Here is a 20,424-nt window from a genome sequence, read left to right as displayed (position 1 = left end):
GTAGTCATATCGGTGTGAATTGAAGATAATGAACCCTAGGTATGTCGAGCGAGTGACTTTTTTTGACCATTTTGGCTTCACCTTCCAGATCATCGCTGAGAGCATTTATTAACGATAGAAGCAATAGCTACCACGATAATGTTTTACATCAACGTGATAACAATAGAACCAGGCTGTTTGACACTGGAGCAAATGAGCAAGAAATGGGTCCTTCTTCTCCATATGGAAATAATGGCAAAATAGATTATTCGCAGAGCTCGCTGGCGCGTTTGGAATCTCAGAATGAAGAAGGAATGAGTCTCATGGGGGAGAGGATCCAAGCTCTCAAATCTTTGTCATTAAAGATGGGGGATGAAATTAGAGGCAGTAATCAGACGTTGGACAATCTTGGAGAGACATTCCAACAAACGGCGACAAAGGTTAAAAACAACATTACCAACATGCTAGTAATGGCGAAGAATTCTAGGATTAGTGTTAAGACATGGTTGTTGATTTTTTCCCTCGTCGGGTTATTATTCTTCTGGGTTTGGATTCGTTAGCCTTTCGCAATTTGTCCCTCATCCATAAAAATGTAACATAACACTTATATATAATTGAAAAAGTTGCAGGCAAGTAATCTTCGCTCAACAATTAGTCTCGTAACTTCTTCTGATTTGATTTCCCAAGAATGCCTAAAGTGTTTCTCTTGGCCTTGTACTTCCGGTTGACTTTTGATCTGCTGTAAAAACGTAGAATCTTGTAAGAGAATAGTACAACCGAGAGAAGGCCAAGGTAACCAAAGAATCCAAATTGATGAAGCGAATCTAAAAATCTGAATGAATCTCCAAATGGCGTGCTCAACAGATGGCCCGAAATTCGGGGTGGTGATGGCGTTGCTTTCGGTAAAAGAGCCGATATCAATGCGTTTTTGATCTTGCTTGACGATTCTGAGGTTAATACATCTCCAGCGGCATTATGCTCGTAAACGAATTTGGTGACTTTATTGATAATAATTACATCCCCAGCTTTGTAAGTATCTCCACGGTGTGCTAGACCCATGTTGGACAATGTGTTGCTTGATTTCGAAATGTCAATATAGCCTAAAACAACTTTGTTGTCATCCACATGAGGAACATCTTGGATAGCTGCCTGAATTCTCTTCTTTGCCGATGCGCCCTTTCCCTTCAAATCACTCATTTTTTTAGACTTCTTGGCTCTTTCTGCACTTGTAACATTCACGACGTATCCCATTCTGAAATCTTCGTAATCGTAGCCAGCCAACATGAACTTTTCCAGAAATCTGCTGCTTTTTTCGAATAGAACAGGACTAGAAGTGTCGATCAATTGGATAGCTAAACCACTGTACTCTTCAGGTATAAAGTTTAGAAGTTCTTTGAAGTTCGAGGTTGAGACCTCGTTCATGAACGGCAAAGATAAGGATTCGATCCACGTAACAATTCTATCGACGTCCCTCACTTCTGTAGTGGAGTATCCAGGAAATACGTGAGGGATTCTGTCTCCATCCCTGAATACATAAAACGTAGGATTTTGATCCATAACGTTCAAATCGATGAATTCTTCCTTTATAGTCTTTTCTGGCCCGTCCAAATTAGAATTCATAATCTTATAAAGCGAATCAAGGTTCGAACGACTTGTCTGCTTCATGTCGTCAGTAGACTTGTAGAGATAGGCATTGGGTATGTTCGACAGCGGTTCGACCAAATGGTCTAATACAGCAAAATCCTCTTGCACAACAGTCTTTGGGTTATATGCGAACACTATATGCAAATTTTGAGGAGGCGAAGCAAATGCAGAAGATGCAGAGAGTTGAAAGTCCCGTTCCGCTATTTGCTTTACGTCGGAAGATGAGATGAATGGAGCTTCACTATTTCTAGTGACCCTTGTTGCGAAATCTTCGTAATCAGAAACTGAAGTCGAGAACTTTGATTCGTAAATGAACAAATTGTTAACCTTTCTTCCGGGTATGATCAAAGCAACCCTAGGAAGTCTCTCATATGAGTGATTTCTAATCTTAACCAGATCATCGAAGCCTAACTCTTCACAAAGCTTCGCAGATGATTCACAGTTGACATGGCCGGTGGAAATGCTAGAAGATAAAAGTCTGGAAGAGAGAACCCTCCATGTTCTTTGGAAGGGACGGCAATCTTCACAATTCTCAAACTCCATATCATCATCTGTGCTTCTCATTGCCTTTGACGGCCAAAAGGAGACCAAAATGGGCTGGCTGCCCCTCCCATCAAGTAACTGATTGAATTTATCACCCGAGAGTTGGATACTTGTACTCTTAATATCGACGATTTCTGAATTAGATGGATCATTGGCCTCGCGACGAGCGAAATCGATTAAATTCTCCATCGATCTCTTTGCATCATCAGGAAAGTTTTTGATGACCCCAGAAGGCCCATATAGACGTATAGTTGGGAAGTAACCGATCTTTTCCTTAGCGCAAAGATCTCCGCTTAACAAACAATTAACCTGGGAGAAAGCTATATGAAGTGCTTTACCCTCTTCATAGAATGTTTCCCAAGTTTTCTCCCAGGTTGGTGCCAAAGCTTTACAATGATGACAATTGGGACTATAAAACTCGACGACATGCAGTCCCGCTTTTAACTGAGTGTTGAAACCCTCTTCATTCAAAGGCTCTGGAAATTGCGGTTTCTCTTGTTGCTCTAATATTGCAAATACTCCTGACCAAAGCAGGTATAGAGCAATGAACCACGGATTCCACATTGATACTCCCTTGTAATGAGTTGTAACGTGTATCAAGATGTTTTACAGGCGCGCGCCGCTGCTTATAAAGCGAATCAAGCTCGAAAGATCGTTTGAATAAATAAAAGATCTTATGTACAAGGTCCATATAATGCAGATGTTTTTAATCAGTGATACTGGAAAGATGATTTCTAACGTATTCGAATGATACGAGTGTAATTGCCGATGCCGGAACTGTACGTACCAAATTCGTGGTGAAACCCGAATAGAAACCTCGTATTCCCTCAGTGAAATATGTCTTTCTTATCAAAGGTATCATCTTATGCTGTACTGAGTCCGGTAAATTTGATTTCAATTGCATTCTTGTTCTTAAAATTTCGTGTGGGTAAGTGATCACCGAAGCGATCATCTTGGAGACACATGAAGCCATTATTAGACGGGACAAATCAAGCTCATGGTTATTATTCTTGCCACGGTAGCAATTAAATGTAACTTTTAACTTCTCATAAACGGGGAAATGAATAGCCACATGTAAGAGCCCAAAATATGACGGTACCAGACCGGCATATAGAGCTTTGAAACCTTCCTGAGTTCTTATTTTGTTGAATGCATCGAATGTACCTTTGTAATGAGTCGGATACTGTGACACATGAGTTTGCAACATCAGCCTTGTCTTGATGACCCAAATTGGATTTGTTACTGTGGTCGAGACCGCACCAGCGGTGATTGCAGATAATGAGTATGATAAGAAGTCTTGATGGGGGAGCATTCGAGGGTAAAAATCTTTGCAAAATTCATAGAAAGAGAAGTAGATCATCCAAGTTGGGAAGTATCCCATTATTATCGGTACCAAACCTTTATAAAGGCCTCGAACACCTTCATCTCTGATAATTGTAGAGAAAGTACCTAGCATACCGTTATAATAACGGTTTTCCCCGACAGATTGTAACCCTTGGGCTTGTAATCTAGTTTTGGCTACATCCAGGGGACAGACTACTATCCCAGAGATAAATCCTGAAAGTGCTCCCGACAATGCTGTAATTTCTGTATCGTTGAGCCGTATCCTACCTGATGGCTCTTTGGGGATCTGCATAGAATCATGATCCAATGTCAATTGATGGTCCTGTATAAGTCTTGCTGCCCTTCTTGGCTCGATGACGTCCGACGAGGAAAGTGGAGAAATACCATCTGGTACCAAAAACCCTTCATGAGGGTCCTCCTTAGACATGGTATGGCAATCGCAGCTATATGATTAGGTCTAGAGTTTCAGTGAATTCAATCTTTCATCAACTCAAGGCTTCAACTAGTAACCTAGGTATCTCGGGTCGTTAATCTGCGGTGCCGAAATAGGTGATAGTAAAAAATACAAAGTATGAAAAATCGATTTATAATATTATAGACAGGCCTAGGATTATCTTTGGTCATTTGTTGAACTGTTATAGTATGGTCCCGATGGATGACCACGCATCCTGTCATTCGGGTGGTAAGAATGTGGCAAATATGGATTGAGCAATAATGGAGGCACTTGTGTATTAACGTTTGGCAGTGCCAGATGGCTTGGAGGCCTCAATTGATAGTAGGTGTGTTGCTGGTAATACTGCGGCTGTTGTGGATTCAGATGCGGTAATGCCAGTGGTTGTGAAGTGTAATTGGCTGATGGGGGTGGTGTAAAAGGCAAAAAGTTCTGCGATAATTGTTGTTGGGTGAGAAACGAGTTTGTAGCCGGAATAATCTGCGGTGGTACTAAACTTGAAGGATCCGTTTGGTGTCTCTTGATGTAGGGCAAAAAACTACTGCCAGCAGTAATCTTGTTCAAAAGCGGCGAATTACCGGTTGATGAAGGACAGGAAGAAGAGGAATACGAATTTGTCGTCGATGCCGATGACGTAGTAGTAGTAGAGGGACTAGCCGTTGTGCTAGGGAGCAAATTGAATTTGGTACTATTGCCAAGCGTTCTATTTTCCACTGCAGCCAGTAAATCAGCACTGGGTTTAACGGAACGGAAGAGAGGTGAATCCCTAGGCCTAATCAATTTCTTATCCCTGACATCATCGACATTATAGTACGACACTAAATGTAGAGTCTCAACACTATTCTTCAGCCGATTCTTGAATTTGACAGACATCGTCTTTTTTACAAACCCCGTATAATTCTTCGCCTCACCATTACTCTCTGTAGGTGAAGGCGTCGAATTTGAAGAGAATGAATCCTGTTGTCTAGGTCTCTTGCGTACCACTGGATTTGCATACGACTTGTCTAAACCTTTGTAAATGAGGAAACGACCTGAAATTCGTGATGGAGACCAAGGAACCCCATCAGTCCAACGCTTGATGCCGGACATCTCCTCTACAAAGACAAAAGCACTCCCCGAGACAATAAGATAAGGTCTCTCAATCTCATAGGGCCTTCGCGAGATTTGTTGCAAGCGACCTTCCAAAGTCGCTTGCAAGAGCAACAAAGCATCCGCTTCATCATGTATATAACCTTTGAAAGTCGGTTTTAATTCCATCACAGCCTAATTTACTCTCTAAAGAGGATACAATTGTCGAAAATATGGAGAGAAAGAGAACAACGTTCTCCAAAAGACAAGACATAAATATAAAGTATATAAGAGCAGGAAGAGATCGCAATTGTCGTCAAGGGAAACCACACCGAGATTCGTTCGCTGCAGCAACCTATTGGGGAGCTTCCGGCCCGTTCACTGCCGACGCGATATCGTGTTGGCCCTATCAATGCATACCTCGATGGTTGCAAGCTGCTCTTAGAGATCCTGCGAGAAGTTGAGCAATTAGAGTCTTCTGTTTGGGCTGGCCAGCTGCTAGTGGAGCCACTTCGCGTTGACTTATCATCCGCGATTTCCGGCTCTATTTACTGTAATCTAATTAGTCTAATTAGTCTAATTGGGTTTCGCCGCTGCGGAACCCATCGAATCTCGGTGAGCCATACTTGCATGGCTCGCGGTCGCAAGCTACGACTTGACGGCTTTGAGTTGAGTCGCTCGGACTCAACTTTATAAAAAGCTTCGAGGTGAAAAATTTTCACTTTCATTTCTGTTTACTACACTTTTTAGTTTTAAATTTAAATCTTCAAGAGAGATAGACAATTAAGAGAAGAATATAATACAATTACTGAACAATGGCTTTCTAAATTTCGTCTAACCTACTGAATCAACTTATAAAATTACTAAAAAATATGAAATAATAAGTGCTTTTATTCTTTCTCTCTCTTTAATCAAGAATCTTTAGATATCTCCCCCCAATAGTCTATCCAAAATGTTACCAACCAACATGTCTTTACTGTGACATCTTACACACAATCTCCCCCTTTACGTTTATTTTACAACAAATTACAAACAAACTACAACAACCAAAATTATTATTACTGAAATGTCTGTCTTTATGAACCAAAATATTACTTGTACTGCTGAAACCGATACGGAACCCTTTTTTGGGTCGCTTGACGCCTTTGTTAAAAAGGAAGATGACGGGCAGGTTCCAATGGACCTGCTTGTCCATCACGACGACCACGATGGGCTAACGCCCATGTTCGATTCGGATCCCGCTTTGTCTGCGGTTTCCGGTGAAGAATCCAAATGGGGGTCTCTCTTTGACGATGAGATTCCTATTAATCCTGCTGATGTTTTCAATTTTACTCCTCAAGCTGAGGAAGAAGTTGAAGTTGTCGTGCCATCGCCCGCTAAGGACCGTAATGTTTCTTTTCTACCAACTCCAATCTTTGAAGAAGCTCCTTTGACTACACCTGCTACTAAGAAGCGTGTAGGGAAAGTGGATCATTTGGGAGTAGTGGCTTACAATCGTAAGAACCGTTCTGCTCCTCTTTCTCCTGTCGTGGTAGAATCAGATGATCCAGCGGCTCTCAAGAGGGCTCGCAACACAGAAGCTGCTAGAAGATCAAGAGCTAGAAAGATGCAGAGAATGACCCAGTTGGAGTCTAAAGTGGAACAGTTAATAGCTAGAAACTCAGAACTCGAACAGGAAATTACTCGGTTAAACTCTTTACTAAGTAAAACATGATTTATAAGGCAAATATTATAACCTTTTTTTTTTTTTGTCAATTTCACTTACATACAATAATAATACACTAATGACTAACGTACAATTGAATGGATCCCTAGCGGACCCTTGGATCGTTGAGCAGGTGGCTAATTTAGAACAACTCTCCTTACCACAAGTGCTTGAATTGAAATCTCATATTGAAAGTGAGTTGGATCGTAATTTTGATCGTTTGAAAGGTCATGGAGCAGACTTGAGTTCTCCATTAATTACTGAAGATGGGTTCCCAAGACAGGACATCGACGTTCTGGAAGTACGTCTACTGAGAAACTATTTGAATATGCTTAGAAATGACCTGCGAGCAGTCATTGATCGATCACAACCGCTACTAGCGACTCATTCCAGTCTGCCCGTCGCCAGCCAGACCACTTCCACTCCAACTGCTTTTGCAGAGATTTACGGCCTCATCCCACGAAGTCCCATGCACTCCGCTGGGTGCCAAAACGGTGACAAATTGGTTTCTGTGGCCTCTGTCAATGCTACAAACCATTCAAATCTATCATTCTTACAACAAACTATACAGGGAAACGCGAACGTTGCCCTACCTCTGCGCATACTTAGAGAAGGTCAAGTGCTCGATCTCACAGTGACTCCGACAGACACATGGGGAGGATCCGGTTTACTAGGTGCTCGTTTTAAGCTGATTTAACCACCGTGTAAAGTCGATGTGAAGGATACAACATCTCCGTCCTCAAGCACATAATCCTCACCACCTTCCAATTCCCAATCGGTATCGTTGATCAACGTCAAAATACCTGGCCTCACAGTACCTTCCTCAAGAAATACGTTTATATCTTTCTTATTCGTGATCATTTCTTCGGCTATGTAAGAGATTAGTCGCTTAGCATTGACCGAAGGTTCATCGATGCGCACTTTGTGTACCCTCTGTTTACCAAACACAACATCAAGACCACCAAGAAACTCAACCTTCACAGTAACCATATTGACTCCACAGCTTTTTACTATGTCATCTCATCGCTGTCAATTTTTTATTTTGAATTTTTCAGTGGGACCAAATGGCGGACTGACTTTCGTAGCCTTACATTAAAACAACGTCTAAGACGACCAGGCTACGGTGATTTAGCTCGTCAAATACTCACTATCAAGAGCTTCATTCATGGTTTAAGGCCACGGACAGCAGAGAATCTATCTAAGGGCCAATTAAGTTGTCTGTTGGAGCTAGTCGAGTCTAGTCCAACTACAAAGAATCAAATCATGCAAATCATGCAATAACATAACACGGTCGATAATTAAATCCCAGTAACAATTGATGTAATCTTGACTCTTTTTAGCTGAGATTAAAAGTCTCTTCAGCTTGTTGCGTTGATTTCCAGTGTGGTCCATGGTGGGTGTTTTCTTTGCTGCATAGTTTATTAAAGAGCGAATGGCTATCGAGCAATTCGGAATGAATCTTCGATAGCCTATGTCATCGCTTTCATGTGCGGTTCCGACGGCTGCTAGCTCTTCATTGTTCTTAATGTCTGCTGTCCATATTGTAGGGTCCAATATGGGGATCGTTGCCTGACTGCTAATAAGTATATTTCTAGATGCGAGTATCTGCCACAACTTTGTCCGGGCCTTTGAGATATTCCAAATCAATTATCGGCTAGTTTGTCTAGTTAATTCGCTATTCGAGTAGATCATTCAGTCAATTCTCTAAAGCACTGATTTGAACCAATTTATATTTTTGTTCAGTCTGCAGTTTTCATTGAACACCTCTGTTTGGAGCACGGCGGCTAATTCTGCAACCTCACTATTGATTGGGTCATGGGACTCTGGTGACGATTGAACATTAAGTTTATTATTTCATCGATAGCATTATACTCGTTCGAAGCTTACCAGGAAGTCACTGAAGGTTAAATTCACTCTGAGTTAGAGCGAAGTAAGATTAGGGGCTTCGTCCTCTAGGGAATCAGTAAAGTAGAATATTTTGTCGAGATCATTCTGGCAAAATACAATGCAACACCCAAGGTTTCTCCTCTCCCGCTAAAGGTTTTGGGCGGTTGCCATTTGGTGGTTGGCGGTTCGTCGGAGGACGCCTTTCGAGAGAGTCAGACAAGGGAGTTAGGTGGCGACTGTATGCGATGAACTACTGGAGCCATGTTGAATTACAATGAACCTATGGTCGAGGTGATGGGCCGGTCGTGGTGTGATAACCTGAAAGACGGCTCCCCTTGTTCTGATAACGGCCGCGAATGCAGCAGATGTTAGTATAGCCAGTGTGTTCACAATGCTACCTTTGGTGCCACAAATTCTGAATGCCGATCCTTGTTATGTGAGCCGAGTTAGCCACGTAGATTGGCAATGCCAAAGGGCGTGCCAAAGCCAAATAGTCATCGATGCGGCTTAGCAATTAGATTGCTACAAGTAAATCATGTATGATGACTGCTATAGTTACGGAAGTTACTATTTGGTAGGATCATGGTATTATGGCTGGTAGTCTCTATTGACCCCAAGAAAGATTTTACTGCGAAAACCTTATTTAGGTGTTCATCTAGTCTCAAAAGCACTTTACGATCAAGGTTGTCTGTATTCCTTATTGACAATCCTCATCAATTCAAAGGTTAGCTAATTCTGCATGTCAGCTTAATTATAGTTGAATCTTCTATCTATCCGGTGACACGATTTTTAGGCGTTTCCAAATCATCAAATTACAAGCTCGCGTGGCGTAATGGCAACGCGTCTGACTTCTAATCAGAAGATTGTGGGTTCGACCCCCACCGTGAGTGTTTTTTTGTAAATCGAACATTAAAATTAGTGTCAACAACCATACAAAATAGCTTACAATAAACAACTCATAGGAATCGATTAACATGGTTCAATGCATCTTAAGTGATTGATATCGGGAAACTCGTCTTCCATTGAATTATGCTATCAAATCAATCAGTATTCATTTTCATTTTGCTAGTTAATGCATACCTAGTAATAAATCTTTGATCCATCTCTTGGCTTTAGTTTTTTTATTTTCAAAATACTGGGATCCAAACAGTGGCTCTTTCTTCAAGACTACAATTTGGCTACCACGTTTTGGCGGCTTACCTATCCTGCTACGATTTCCAGATAAATTTGACATGAGTTTCTTGATGAAAAATGAAGGCGGCGGTATTTTATCATAATCCTTTAGTCGAGTTTCCATTTCCGCACGCATTTGCTCTCTTTCATCCCGACCCTTTTTCAATTTATTCACATACTGCTTATCTTCCAACCATCTTTCCATTAATTGTTCACAAATTATGGCTCTATTTCTATCAAAATTTAACCAACGGCGGAACAGATGTTTACGCACCGCTGGCCGAGATCCTCTGAAGATAGGCGTGAGACCTTCATTGCATAGTATAAAATGGTCCATCGAGTCTAGGATATCTTTATCCTCTTCAAAATTAAACCATCTACGAATAAATGATTTGTTGGCGTAATTATTAGGGCGGAATATGAGCTTCCTGTCCTGACGACGAACTTCTTGCTCCACTAGCGCTTCGAAAGTCAATTTGGATTGCATGGCACGAAATTGATGACTGTCAAAATTTAGCCGTTTATTCTTTCTAAACCGAACAGGGCAGTACTCATGTAGGACTCTCACATACCAGCTCTCCTCATTCAAATTCTCCCATGTCCTAGAGAATAAATTTACTTTTGATTTATTGGTTTGTGGTTCTTTTTGTAACCTACGACATTGTTCTTCATGATATTGCCTCCCTTCTGACCCCTTTGTTCTATTGTTCAATTCATGAAATCTGATCTTTTTGGCTTGTTTTGTGCTAACCTCAATGCTTTCTCTGGACAACCTTACCTCAGGTTGCGCTTTGCGTAAACTTTCCTCTTCTACGATGAAAGTGCTCGGCAAAGAATGGTGACGGTTGAAATTAGCGTGAGTAATGTCTTCTTCTAATTCAACCGGAGTAATTGGCATGGTACAAGAACGCACAGCGGGCACTTTGCCTGGTGCGCGGCTGTCAACCAAGGAAGCATTGGGCCTAGAAACTAGTTCCTGAATTTGATCGGCTGGCTTAGCGGCTGCAGATTTAGACTCATCGACAGGCATTGGAGTGATTGGCGTAAATCCAGCTCCAAAACCATCTGTTGGTGAGAAGGCTTCTGACCTATTTGGCGATACTGGTTCAGAGCTACCGCAACTGAAACGAGCAGACATGGCCCTTGCCGTATACTTGGAAAGATCAAAGGCCTGAGGAGTTGTTTCAAATGACGAAATCCTGGTGATTTCTTCACTTGAGTGAACTAGTTCGACATGTGTTGTCTCTTCATTTGGAGTTAAAGACGGGCCAAGCGGGCTATATATAACGCTTTCTTCGTTCCAGCTTCCCGAGTCCAGCGAAGTTGCTGGTGATGTGGCTGGTGAGCTACTATTCGACGGCGTTGTTGATTGTGTCTGCAAAGGTGCAGCCGAACTGAGCTTTGAGTTTTTCCAGAACCTCACATGGTGGCGTCTGCCAATTATATCTCCAGGCTTTATTTCACCCTTCAATGCTCTGGCCGTTCTTAATTTCAGCCGTTCCCTTTTACTCAATTTTGTAGCAGTCTCCTGCATCTTTGGAATTTCAGCCTTTGGAAGTTTTTTGTGGCTTTCAAAACTTGAATACACATTGACATTGGCGTCTTCAAATTCCCCAAAATAAGGATTCTCAACGTAGCTTTTGGCAGGCATTTTAAATAATCTATTTGAAATGAGACAATTCCAGTATTAACTTCCGAGTGATATGTTTGAAGTGAGAATTTTTATTTAAGATTACTGGAGTGAATTTTAATGAGGGAAGAGATACAGAAGCACTAAATTGGGTCATTTTTTGTATTTTTCGAAAGGTTTTGTGTAAATCATTTAAATTACTTGACTATATATTTTATTTTTTAGCGTGCGCCAGGTTAGGATTTTGTGACGCCGATCGAAGAGCGCCGTGCCTTGGGAAAAAACTCTAATAAAATCGAGCATGCTATACTAATGTTGAAGAGGCTGTATCTTTTACCGATATTTGTCATCAGATAAGCTATGTTAAAATTACTTACACCACGCAACATTCACGCACCAGAATCCTGAAAATGAATAAATAGAGCCCTTTATGAATAGAATATTTGATCAAGGGAGGTCGTACCTTGAAGCTTTTCTATGTCATCTAATTTGAAATGACGAGTTGTATTAATACATTAATGTTGGTTACCTGACACTTTTTAATGTTTTGTTTTTTTTTGGCAGAATTAGGTAGCCTTTCTTCTACCGCTTGTATGACATAGCAATTGTAAATTTTGAAAAAAATATAGCCTAATCCAGTCAATTGAAATATTCTGAGCTCAAGCCTGCACCCTCCAGGTTTCGAGACTGTAGCTTACTGACTACACTTGTTGGCGAAGCTCATCGATTAATTATAATACAAGCAATAATTCGCCCGCACTGCTCGCTACTGCATTGCCTGAAAGTGGTGTAAAAGCACATGTTGTTCTTTATTCATTTGACATGGCAAGCAAAAACAAAAGCACTCTTGCTATCCAGTATCATTGAAATTTATTAGCTTGCAAGTGAACAATCACTCATTACTGATTGAATTACTGAGTATATCTCCCCAAATATTTAATATTTCAACAAGATGAAGCGGTGGCTCAATGGTAGAGCTTTCGACTCCAGTTAAATCCTGGGATTTCCACGGAATTGCAATCGAAGGGTTGCAGGTTCAATTCCTGTCCGTTTCATTTTATTTTTTATTTTTTACATTTTTCAACCAACAGCACCTGAAACGGGGATCCTGATAAACTCGACTTACTTCAATGAACTTAAACTATTCAGCCTTTCCTCACAAAAAGTGAGAGGGTATATCAGCTGTGAGTACCATAAATTCACAATTCAATTAAATAAAAAGAGATAAAATATGATCGCCAGCTGCGAAAGTTATCTGACTTGATCAAATAGCATTCGTAACCAAGTACAGTCGAGTTAACGGACTAACAATCCTCTCTAATAACCAAAATTAGGCAAACAAATCCTCTTTGAATAGAGCAAGATGTTAGGCGCATGCCATGTGCCCAAAAAGCTCAAGTACGAGGTGAAAAGAATTACGAATATTCAACAACATTTCCAATCCGCGATAGTTTAATGGTTAGAATGGGCGCTTGTCGCGTGCCAGATCGGGGTTCAATTCCCCGTCGCGGAGAATTTTTTTGCATCTCATCACTTTGATCTTTGATCTACCAGTGCTTAACAACTAAGATCCATATAAGATGTGTTGTGGTCAGTTGTGTTAAGACCTCAATGCCTAAGACAATATTATCCTCTAGTTCTAAGCAAAAGGACACTGTCTTTCTACTGCCATGGATAGAGAAAAGTATTGGACCTCTAATTGCAGATGAAAGCGATATTAGACTACCAGTCTTCAATTTCATCCCCAAATTACAGTTGAAAGATTTACGCAAGCCACAGCTGAGTCCCCGAATTCTCCGTAATCCGAGTCATTTTGTCAAGGTCGTCAAATTCCATAGCGTGAATCGTTTTCAAGTGTTCGCTACCGTAAGGGACAGCGCCCATCAGATACTTAGTTGAATTCACACCTCAATGCGTATCAGAATTTGAACGCACACACCGTTCAAGAATAACCTTAGAGACAGAACATTCGCTATTCATCATTAGCGATTGTAAGCTATACCATAGGGATCGCAACTACATACTAAAGAATTTCGGCATCGATATGAAGAATTGGCAGTCCGCTGCGAATCATAAAAGATGCTCTACGATCCCGGTATTGATAGTAAACCAGGCTAGCCAATTCGAGATGGACCAGATCGAATCCTTCGAGCACTTTCCATACTTATATACCTTATAAAAGTTCGATGGCTACTCTCGTATTTAGTGCGCCGTATTGGCAATAGTATAGCATGTAAGTGATCATATTAAAAGATCATAGATCGGTTCACATAGATCAATTGGGCATTCAGGACCTTCGGTTGGTCTATACTCGGAGTCGTCTGTGTCTGAGAATGGTTTCAGGGATTTATTTCTGTGATATTAAAGGTAGACCGATTCTTTCAAGACGGTATAGGGATGACATTCCGCTGTCGGCCATCGATAGGTTTGCACCTCTCCTTGCAGATCTAGAGGAAGAATCCAGTGTCATCCCACCTTGTTTGAATCACCGTGGTATTCAGTATCTTTTCATCGAGCATGAGGATCTGTATGTTGTTGCATTGTCCACATCTTTAGCCACCAATGCGGCACAGGTCTTCACGTTTTTGCATAAACTAGTGGAAGCCCTAGGAGACTATCTCAAGACAGTTGAAGAAGAATCTGTTAGGGACAATTTTGTTATAATCTATGAGTTGTTGGACGAAATGATGGACTATGGTATTCCTCAAATTACCGAGACCAAGATGCTCAAACAATATATTACTCAGAAATCATTCAAATTGATCAAAGCTGTCAAGAAGGTCAAGGCTACGGCAAGGCCGCCCACCGGTTTGACTAATTCCGTTAGTTGGAGAGCGGATGGTATAACGTATAAGAAAAACGAGGCGTTCTTAGACATTGTGGAGTCGATCAATATGGTTATGAACCAACAAGGACAGGTGCTCAGGTCCGAGATTATTGGGCAAGTGATAGTTAGGTCGCGGCTGTCCGGTATGCCTGATTTGAAGCTGGGCATTAATGACAAGGGCATCTTTACTAGGGATCCAGAGACGGGTGAAAGCCAAGTCACCGCAGGAAAGAAGAAATCTAGCGCTGAATTGGAGGATTTGAAATTCCACCAATGTGTGAGGTTAAGCAAATTTGAGAACGAGAAAATTATAACTTTTATACCACCTGATGGTGAATTTGAACTTATGAGTTACAGATTAACTACTCCAGTGAAACCGTTAATTTGGTGTGATGTTAACGTGCAAGTGCATTCAAAATCGAGGATAGAGATCCATTGCAGGGCAAAGGCTCAAATTAAGAAGAAATCGGTTGCTAATAACGTTGAAATATTGATTCCTGTTCCAGATGATGCCGACACTCCTTCTTTCAGGTACTCTCACGGATCCATCAAATGGGTCCCAGAGAAAAATGCTATTCTTTGGAAGATCAGAAGTTTTTACGGTGGTAAAGAATACTCCATGGCAGCGCAGATGGGGCTGCCCTCTATCAATGGCGTTGAGAAGCCAAAATTCAAAAGGCCGGTTCAAGTAAAATTCCAAATTCCATACTTTACCACTTCAGGAATTCAAGTGCGTTATCTGAAAATTAATGAACCCAAGCTTCAATACAAAAGTTACCCTTGGGTCCGGTACATAACCCAGAATGGAGATGATTACACGATAAGACTGAACTAATAGATTATCAAATGCATTTAGAATCTCATTTCGTTTTTCTACCTAAAAGTACATAGATACCCAAATGTATTCTCAATGATGCTCGCTTTGAGCCTTGCAGTTTCACTCGTTCTGGAGGCTGGCCGCTAACTCTAATACCTCTTTCTTACCATCCTGAATGCTCACTTCTGGCGAGACTTTTACTCTCTTATACTTCAATTTACCATCGAAGAAAACCCAGTGAGATCTCAGAGTCCCCGACTGAGCAGTCTTCTTGGCACCCAAATGGCCGATTAAGACTCTCCCAGGATCACACAACAGATCAAAAGGAAGCGATTGCTTAGTTTGAAACTTCTTTTGAGCCGATGCGTTGTCCCCACTGAGACCAAAGACAGCCGCATGCTCTTTCAACTCGTCGTAATTGTCACGGTACCCACAGGCTTGACGGGTACAACCTGGCGTGCTTGCCTTAGGGTAAGCAAAAATTATAATGATCTTATGTTCCTTTGCAACGTCTCTCAATGAGACGTCCTTGCCGTCCTGATTTTGCAAGGTGACATCTGGGATCTCATCGCCTATATCCAATTCTGTCGATTGTGCTGTTTGATCCGAATCCTCTGCAACATCAGTCTCTTTCTCATCCTTTTTTGGCAATTTCCATAGCTCTTCACCTTCTCCACCAGTTTCATCCTCGCCAGCAAGAGGCTTGGTCTTGTCACTTGACTTAGAACCTCTTCTTGGTTTTGCGCCTTCGTCCTTATGGAGCTTCCATAATTCTTCTCCCTCTTTCCCAGTCTCATCTTCTCCTGCAGGTGGTTTAGTAGATTCGGATTCTGCACCTTCTTTTCTGGGCAATTTCCACAACTCTTCACCTGCTACACCAGTCTCATCCTCCCCTGCTGGAGGTTTACTCGAATCGTTCTTGTGTTTAGACGTTCTTGAACCTCTTCTAGCTTTTGAGGAAGCGGACTCACCTCTGGGCAATTTCCAGAGCTCTTCACCCTTTCCCCCAGTCTCATCTTCTCCTGCTGGAGGCTTTGTTGCATCTTTCTTGGATTTTGATCCTCTCCTACCCTTTGGAGCAGACTCGTCCTTTGAAAGTTTCCATAGTTCTTCACCTTTCACACCAGTCTCGTCCTCACCAGCAGGTGGTTTTGTAGATTCACTTGTTTTTGATTTCTTTGACATATTGATTTCTTCAGACTCTGGAATACCTCTCTTAGCAGCAGCAGCAGCTCTTGCAGAACGACGTAGGTCTACCATTTTCGACTCAAATGATACTTTTATATATATATATGGTTCTAGTTAATTGAAGGTTTGTAGAGTGAACAATTGCTCGCTGAGGCCTCCTTATATGTATACCCCTTGCCAATTTGCCCTAAACTACGCTGCCAGCAAAGAGCGACGTATTATTGAAAAATTATCAATTCACTACGCAATCGATTTCAATAGATCGCAATGCTCTACATTGTTACTTTCGTAGTCTCTATAAGCCTGTTTTGCTTGCTATATCACGAAAGCTAACGAACAAGCATACTTCCTGCTGTAGAAAGGAAACACGTTATAAACGCAGCCAATGGCTTAAAGAGCATATTTGGCAAAGTAGTACTTAGTAGTACTACATTGTCAAGGTCGTTAGCTAATAGTAAAACATCCTTCGTAGTTGAAAATTAGGATAGTAACAGTGCTTATTTGCTCCACAAACACAAGCGTAAAAACTACAAATATGCCGGGAGCATATCAACAAAAACACTAGCTCTAGGTCACTGCAGAGTTTTGCTCCTGTTGCAAACAGTGACGGGAAATATCTTACATTACAGACGATGTGAGGGCCTCAACGTTCTGCTATATTAGTGAGAGAGACTCCATCGGCGTTAATTAGTGAAAGTAACGACAATGTTGTATAATGAATGGCAGACAATTCGTGGCCAAAGAAAATATGATGTACATGATTTGGAAATACAAAAGTATAAAGAAAAACCAGTCCCAGAATATAGTAGTTTAGCCATGGCATTTCAATCAATGATGGGCCTTGGCTGGTATATGATAGTCATTTTCCTCTTCATCCACGTAGCTGTGCTCACTGGCGTTGGTTAAACTAGCTTCTTCACCATCTTCTTCTTCTTCGTCCTCATCGTCGTCGTTTGAGTATTGGTTGTGTACATCCAAATATCTCGCTACCGGTTGGTCTCCGTCGTTATCGTTATCTGTATCGTTAACGAGACCATCATCTTGTTCGGCCTCTGATTGTTGAGCAGATTCAGTCTCTGCACGTTCCTGAGCTTCGATCTTTAATTCGTGTACGATATCGAAGCACTCAGCGAGAAGAGCGTTCAATGTACCTTGTCCCTCTGGTATATTACCGTCTGAGTCGTAGAATTTACCATCCGTACGCAGGTCGTCGAGAGAGGCCAATTTCATCTGGTAGGGGTACAATTCTCTATCGTTATTGACACCACCCATTCTCTTCAATTCTAGTAGACAACGGCGCACTGTCGATAGCTGATTGTGAATTGGTTGTAGGGACTCGGAAACCGGTTCGGAACTCTCCAACAGCTTATAGATGATCGCAAAACATCTACGCAGCAGATAGAGAAGAATTGATTGGCCCTTTGAAGTACCCGAGTCGGTGGGGAATTTACCGTGGACTCTTAGGCTATCGATCTCACTCAACTGTTTTTGAAATGTGAAAAGGTCAGTCTCTCTCAAGGTCCACCTTCTAGTGACCAACAAATTTTCGAGGCTGGTCTTTATATCGATCAATTGCTCGTAAATGGGCTGCAATTTGGCATCCAATTCGATCCCACCATTCTTTTGGTGGGACAAATCGCTAATGAGATCGTGGCAATCGTCTAGAAGACCATTTAGAACGTTTTGACCTTTATCTTCTACCTTGTCAGTCTCCAAAGATTTGAATTTACCATTTTCGTCACGGTGGGATTCCAATTCGGTCAATTGACTTTCCAGTTTCTCGACTTGCTCATGCACATGTTCCTGAGATAAAGGACTCTTTTCCAAAGAAGGGTTTGATCTCTTTGAAGATGCTGCCAGTGAAAGCAACCCCCTTCTTATCTCAAATAGTTTCTCCATGATAGTAGTCAAATGTGGATCAATTTCCTCGACCTTGGACTCTGTGCTGTGGTATTCATCCAGACAATGCTGCAATTTGGCCCTCAACAGTAAATCTTCCTCTATCTTGTTCTTGTTCCTCTCCTCATAGAATTTACGATCTGCCTCGGGCAATTTTTCATCTATGTCTTCCAAATTATCACCGGACACCTCGTTCTTGTACGAACTGTTCTCAACAATCTTTGAAATCTCCAGCAGTCTCTCTCTAATAGGTCTCAAATCATGCTGCGTAAAAACATTCGATTCGTTCAAATGTTCCAATAGCCTTTGCACAGTAGATAAAGAAGCATAGGTTGCAGGTGCAGAGTTTTTCAAACCAACAGTCAAGAAACACAAAGACAACAATTGAAAAACGTCATCTAGAACAGAATCCACTCTATTGTGCAACTCAGTGCTGTGAATCAGGGTAGTAGCACTATTAGAAGGCGTATCATGATTACTCTTTCTTATTTGGTCTAGTTCTCTCACTTTTGTCAAGACTTGTTGATAAATGTTCTGCACTTCCTTAGAGTTCAGGTATTGTCTCCTATTTTGCTTCAATTGACCCAATAGGTTTCTTACCCCTAACAGGTAGTTTAAGATCGACTCTTCTTCCTTAGGGACATCTTGCGGATGCTGTGAGTTCGACGCAGCCACGGGCAATGATACAACCATCCTCTTTATGGTGCTGTTTCGATAGTAATAGGTTAAACTAAAGGAATCAATTCCACCGGTATATATCTATCCAATCACCACCGGTAATATCTTACGAACAACTGCTAATAACACCAATTCTGTGCTCGCAAACCAAGATTCAATTCGCCGAGGCTATAAGTTGGGATCTTGACACTCTTTGACGGGGAAATCGCTGTTTATCCGAGCACAATCAGGTCTTTAAATTGCCTCCTGGCTGCTCAACTGGATACTCCTAATTCCCTCCAAAAATTTTTTATCACTCAAAGAAAACCCTAACTAGGGCTCAGATCTTCAAGAGGTCAACAACTACTGATAGTACTAATAACTATGATTCCCAATTATCCTTCTATTTACTCGTCTTGTCGACGTTTAAAACACAAATACAGATCTCAATCCTCGTCCGGATTCACCACCGTGAGAGTCTTTGGGTTGGTGTGGCTTGGAGCGTTGAGGATCGAGCCATTGCTTATACGCCTTGAATCATCGAACGGATTGTTCGATGACATGGCGTGTGTGGTGTCGTCGAAGGATCCAGACGACTGCAAATTGTTGAGCGAGACAGAGGATCCACCATGGTGCAACTTGTCGCCGTATTCGACTGGTTTGATGGCTTCTTGGTACTCTTTCTCCATGCGCTCTTGCTCACGCCTCTTGTTCACGTGCCTTAGAATTAGTAGTACTGCTGCACCTATTACTAGTGCTCCGCCTACACCTCCTACTACACCTCCCACAATGGCCCCAATGTTAACTTTCTTCTTGTGATTGGTATCGGAATCGTTTGATGAGGTTGATGTGGGCATTCCTTGCGTGCTGGTTGTGATTGTGCTTGTGACAAAAACTGTAGATCCTCCGTCTGTGTTGGTTGCTGTGAGGTAAACTACCGAGTCTGCTGACTCGGAACTTCGTGTAGTTGTAGTTCCTCTAGAAGAAGTGGATGATGATGATGATGAAGTCGTCGTACTGCTGGAACTTGTCGTTGTGCTGGAACTAGTTGTGCTGCTAGAAGACGAAGTAGATGATGTTGATGATGTCGAAGAGGAACTCGATGAGGCAAGAGAACTGGAACCAGTCACTTCGACAGCAGTGCCACCATTTGCCGTTATAGCGTACACGGAGAATGCGTTGGCACCACCGCACATCTCAGCTGGGTATCCAAAACACGTACTTGTACATCCAGTAGAAGTAGACTGTGACTCTGCTGGATTATCATTTCCACAATAACATTGATTCCCCTGGGTCAAGGCAAAATATTTATAGCCTTTCGCCGTGCACTTATCGTTACAGTAACCACTCGCTTGATATTCATAGGTATCATCTAATGTGAAAGAAGAAGGTAGTGAAGAAAAACACTGGTAACCGAGTGCAAGCCGGCTAACAAACATCACTGTAAGGAGCAATGCATACCCGCTCCTGGTCAATATCATCGTAATCACAACGAAATAAGCCCCAAACTTTAATCTGAAAAGCTTTATTTAACTCGACCAGTGTCCATATACTTGTGCAAGCCCTTTCCAAAAGCTCTACAGACCTCAATCAGCTGCCCAGGGTCCGATCG

At 41.8% G+C, this 20,424-nt stretch overlaps 13 protein-coding genes and 3 non-coding genes across 16 annotated transcripts; 8 read left to right on the top strand and 8 right to left on the bottom strand.

The window, feature by feature from the left end:
- Positions 1-28: 28 nt before the first annotated feature.
- On the top strand, positions 29-539 carry BET1 (Bet1p; the record flags this gene model as incomplete). Its single annotated transcript, XM_003683320.1, has 2 exons — positions 29-39; positions 128-539. The coding sequence occupies 2 exons, from the start codon at positions 29-31 to the stop codon at positions 537-539; spliced, it is 423 nt and encodes a 140-aa protein (XP_003683368.1).
- A 91-nt stretch (positions 540-630) lies between these two features.
- EPS1 (protein disulfide isomerase EPS1) lies at positions 631-2,730 on the bottom strand (the record flags this gene model as incomplete). The annotated part of the gene is made up of 1 exon (XM_003683319.1): positions 631-2,730. The coding sequence occupies one exon, from the start codon at positions 2,728-2,730 to the stop codon at positions 631-633; it is 2,100 nt and encodes a 699-aa protein (XP_003683367.1).
- A 142-nt stretch (positions 2,731-2,872) lies between these two features.
- YIA6 (NAD+ transporter) lies at positions 2,873-3,937 on the bottom strand (the record flags this gene model as incomplete). Its single annotated transcript, XM_003683318.1, has 1 exon — positions 2,873-3,937. One exon carries the CDS (start codon positions 3,935-3,937, stop codon positions 2,873-2,875), a length of 1,065 nt encoding a protein of 354 aa, XP_003683366.1.
- Positions 3,938-4,120: 183 nt separating this feature from the next.
- On the bottom strand, positions 4,121-5,218 carry MIT1 (Mit1p; the record flags this gene model as incomplete). Its single annotated transcript, XM_003683317.1, has 1 exon — positions 4,121-5,218. One exon carries the CDS (start codon positions 5,216-5,218, stop codon positions 4,121-4,123), a length of 1,098 nt encoding a protein of 365 aa, XP_003683365.1.
- Positions 5,219-6,095: 877 nt separating this feature from the next.
- On the top strand, positions 6,096-6,743 carry GCN4 (amino acid starvation-responsive transcription factor GCN4; the record flags this gene model as incomplete). Its single annotated transcript, XM_003683316.1, has 1 exon — positions 6,096-6,743. The coding sequence occupies one exon, from the start codon at positions 6,096-6,098 to the stop codon at positions 6,741-6,743; it is 648 nt and encodes a 215-aa protein (XP_003683364.1).
- Positions 6,744-6,813: 70 nt separating this feature from the next.
- NAS2 (Nas2p) lies at positions 6,814-7,431 on the top strand (the record flags this gene model as incomplete). The annotated part of the gene is made up of 1 exon (XM_003683315.1): positions 6,814-7,431. One exon carries the CDS (start codon positions 6,814-6,816, stop codon positions 7,429-7,431), a length of 618 nt encoding a protein of 205 aa, XP_003683363.1.
- URM1 (ubiquitin-related modifier URM1) lies at positions 7,428-7,724 on the bottom strand (the record flags this gene model as incomplete). The annotated part of the gene is made up of 1 exon (XM_003683314.1): positions 7,428-7,724. One exon carries the CDS (start codon positions 7,722-7,724, stop codon positions 7,428-7,430), a length of 297 nt encoding a protein of 98 aa, XP_003683362.1.
- Positions 7,725-9,439: 1,715 nt separating this feature from the next.
- Positions 9,440-9,511, top strand: TDEL0Htrna9R. The gene has a single exon. It is a non-coding gene; the product is annotated as a tRNA-Arg (tRNA).
- Positions 9,512-9,690: 179 nt separating this feature from the next.
- TDEL0H02910 (uncharacterized protein) lies at positions 9,691-11,445 on the bottom strand (the record flags this gene model as incomplete). The annotated part of the gene is made up of 1 exon (XM_003683313.1): positions 9,691-11,445. The coding sequence occupies one exon, from the start codon at positions 11,443-11,445 to the stop codon at positions 9,691-9,693; it is 1,755 nt and encodes a 584-aa protein (XP_003683361.1).
- A 933-nt stretch (positions 11,446-12,378) lies between these two features.
- On the top strand, positions 12,379-12,479 carry TDEL0Htrna1W. Its single transcript has 2 exons — positions 12,379-12,415; positions 12,443-12,479. It is a non-coding gene; the product is annotated as a tRNA-Trp (tRNA).
- Positions 12,480-12,865: 386 nt separating this feature from the next.
- On the top strand, positions 12,866-12,937 carry TDEL0Htrna5D. Its single transcript has one exon. It is a non-coding gene; the product is annotated as a tRNA-Asp (tRNA).
- Positions 12,938-13,035: 98 nt separating this feature from the next.
- On the top strand, positions 13,036-13,603 carry EST3 (telomerase subunit EST3; the record flags this gene model as incomplete). Its single annotated transcript, XM_003683312.1, is given in 2 exon segments — positions 13,036-13,317; positions 13,319-13,603. Coding segments are annotated over 2 exon segments (567 nt in total).
- Positions 13,604-13,757: 154 nt separating this feature from the next.
- APM1 (Apm1p) lies at positions 13,758-15,086 on the top strand (the record flags this gene model as incomplete). Its single annotated transcript, XM_003683311.1, has 1 exon — positions 13,758-15,086. One exon carries the CDS (start codon positions 13,758-13,760, stop codon positions 15,084-15,086), a length of 1,329 nt encoding a protein of 442 aa, XP_003683359.1.
- A 102-nt stretch (positions 15,087-15,188) lies between these two features.
- On the bottom strand, positions 15,189-16,253 carry DOT5 (thioredoxin peroxidase DOT5; the record flags this gene model as incomplete). Its single annotated transcript, XM_003683310.1, has 1 exon — positions 15,189-16,253. The coding sequence occupies one exon, from the start codon at positions 16,251-16,253 to the stop codon at positions 15,189-15,191; it is 1,065 nt and encodes a 354-aa protein (XP_003683358.1).
- Positions 16,254-17,084: 831 nt separating this feature from the next.
- Positions 17,085-18,848, bottom strand: CUB1 (Cub1p; the record flags this gene model as incomplete). The annotated part of the gene is made up of 1 exon (XM_003683309.1): positions 17,085-18,848. The coding sequence occupies one exon, from the start codon at positions 18,846-18,848 to the stop codon at positions 17,085-17,087; it is 1,764 nt and encodes a 587-aa protein (XP_003683357.1).
- Positions 18,849-19,258: 410 nt separating this feature from the next.
- Positions 19,259-20,293, bottom strand: SLG1 (Slg1p; the record flags this gene model as incomplete). Its single annotated transcript, XM_003683308.1, has 1 exon — positions 19,259-20,293. The coding sequence occupies one exon, from the start codon at positions 20,291-20,293 to the stop codon at positions 19,259-19,261; it is 1,035 nt and encodes a 344-aa protein (XP_003683356.1).
- Between the last annotated feature and the right edge of the window lie 131 nt (positions 20,294-20,424).

Source organism: Torulaspora delbrueckii, chromosome 8 (genome assembly GCF_000243375.1).
Source record: "Torulaspora delbrueckii CBS 1146 chromosome 8, complete genome".
Classification (NCBI taxonomy): Eukaryota; Fungi; Ascomycota; class Saccharomycetes; order Saccharomycetales; family Saccharomycetaceae; genus Torulaspora; species Torulaspora delbrueckii.
The sequence above is the reverse complement of the archived record's forward strand: the minus strand, read 5'-3'. Positions and strand labels throughout refer to the sequence as shown.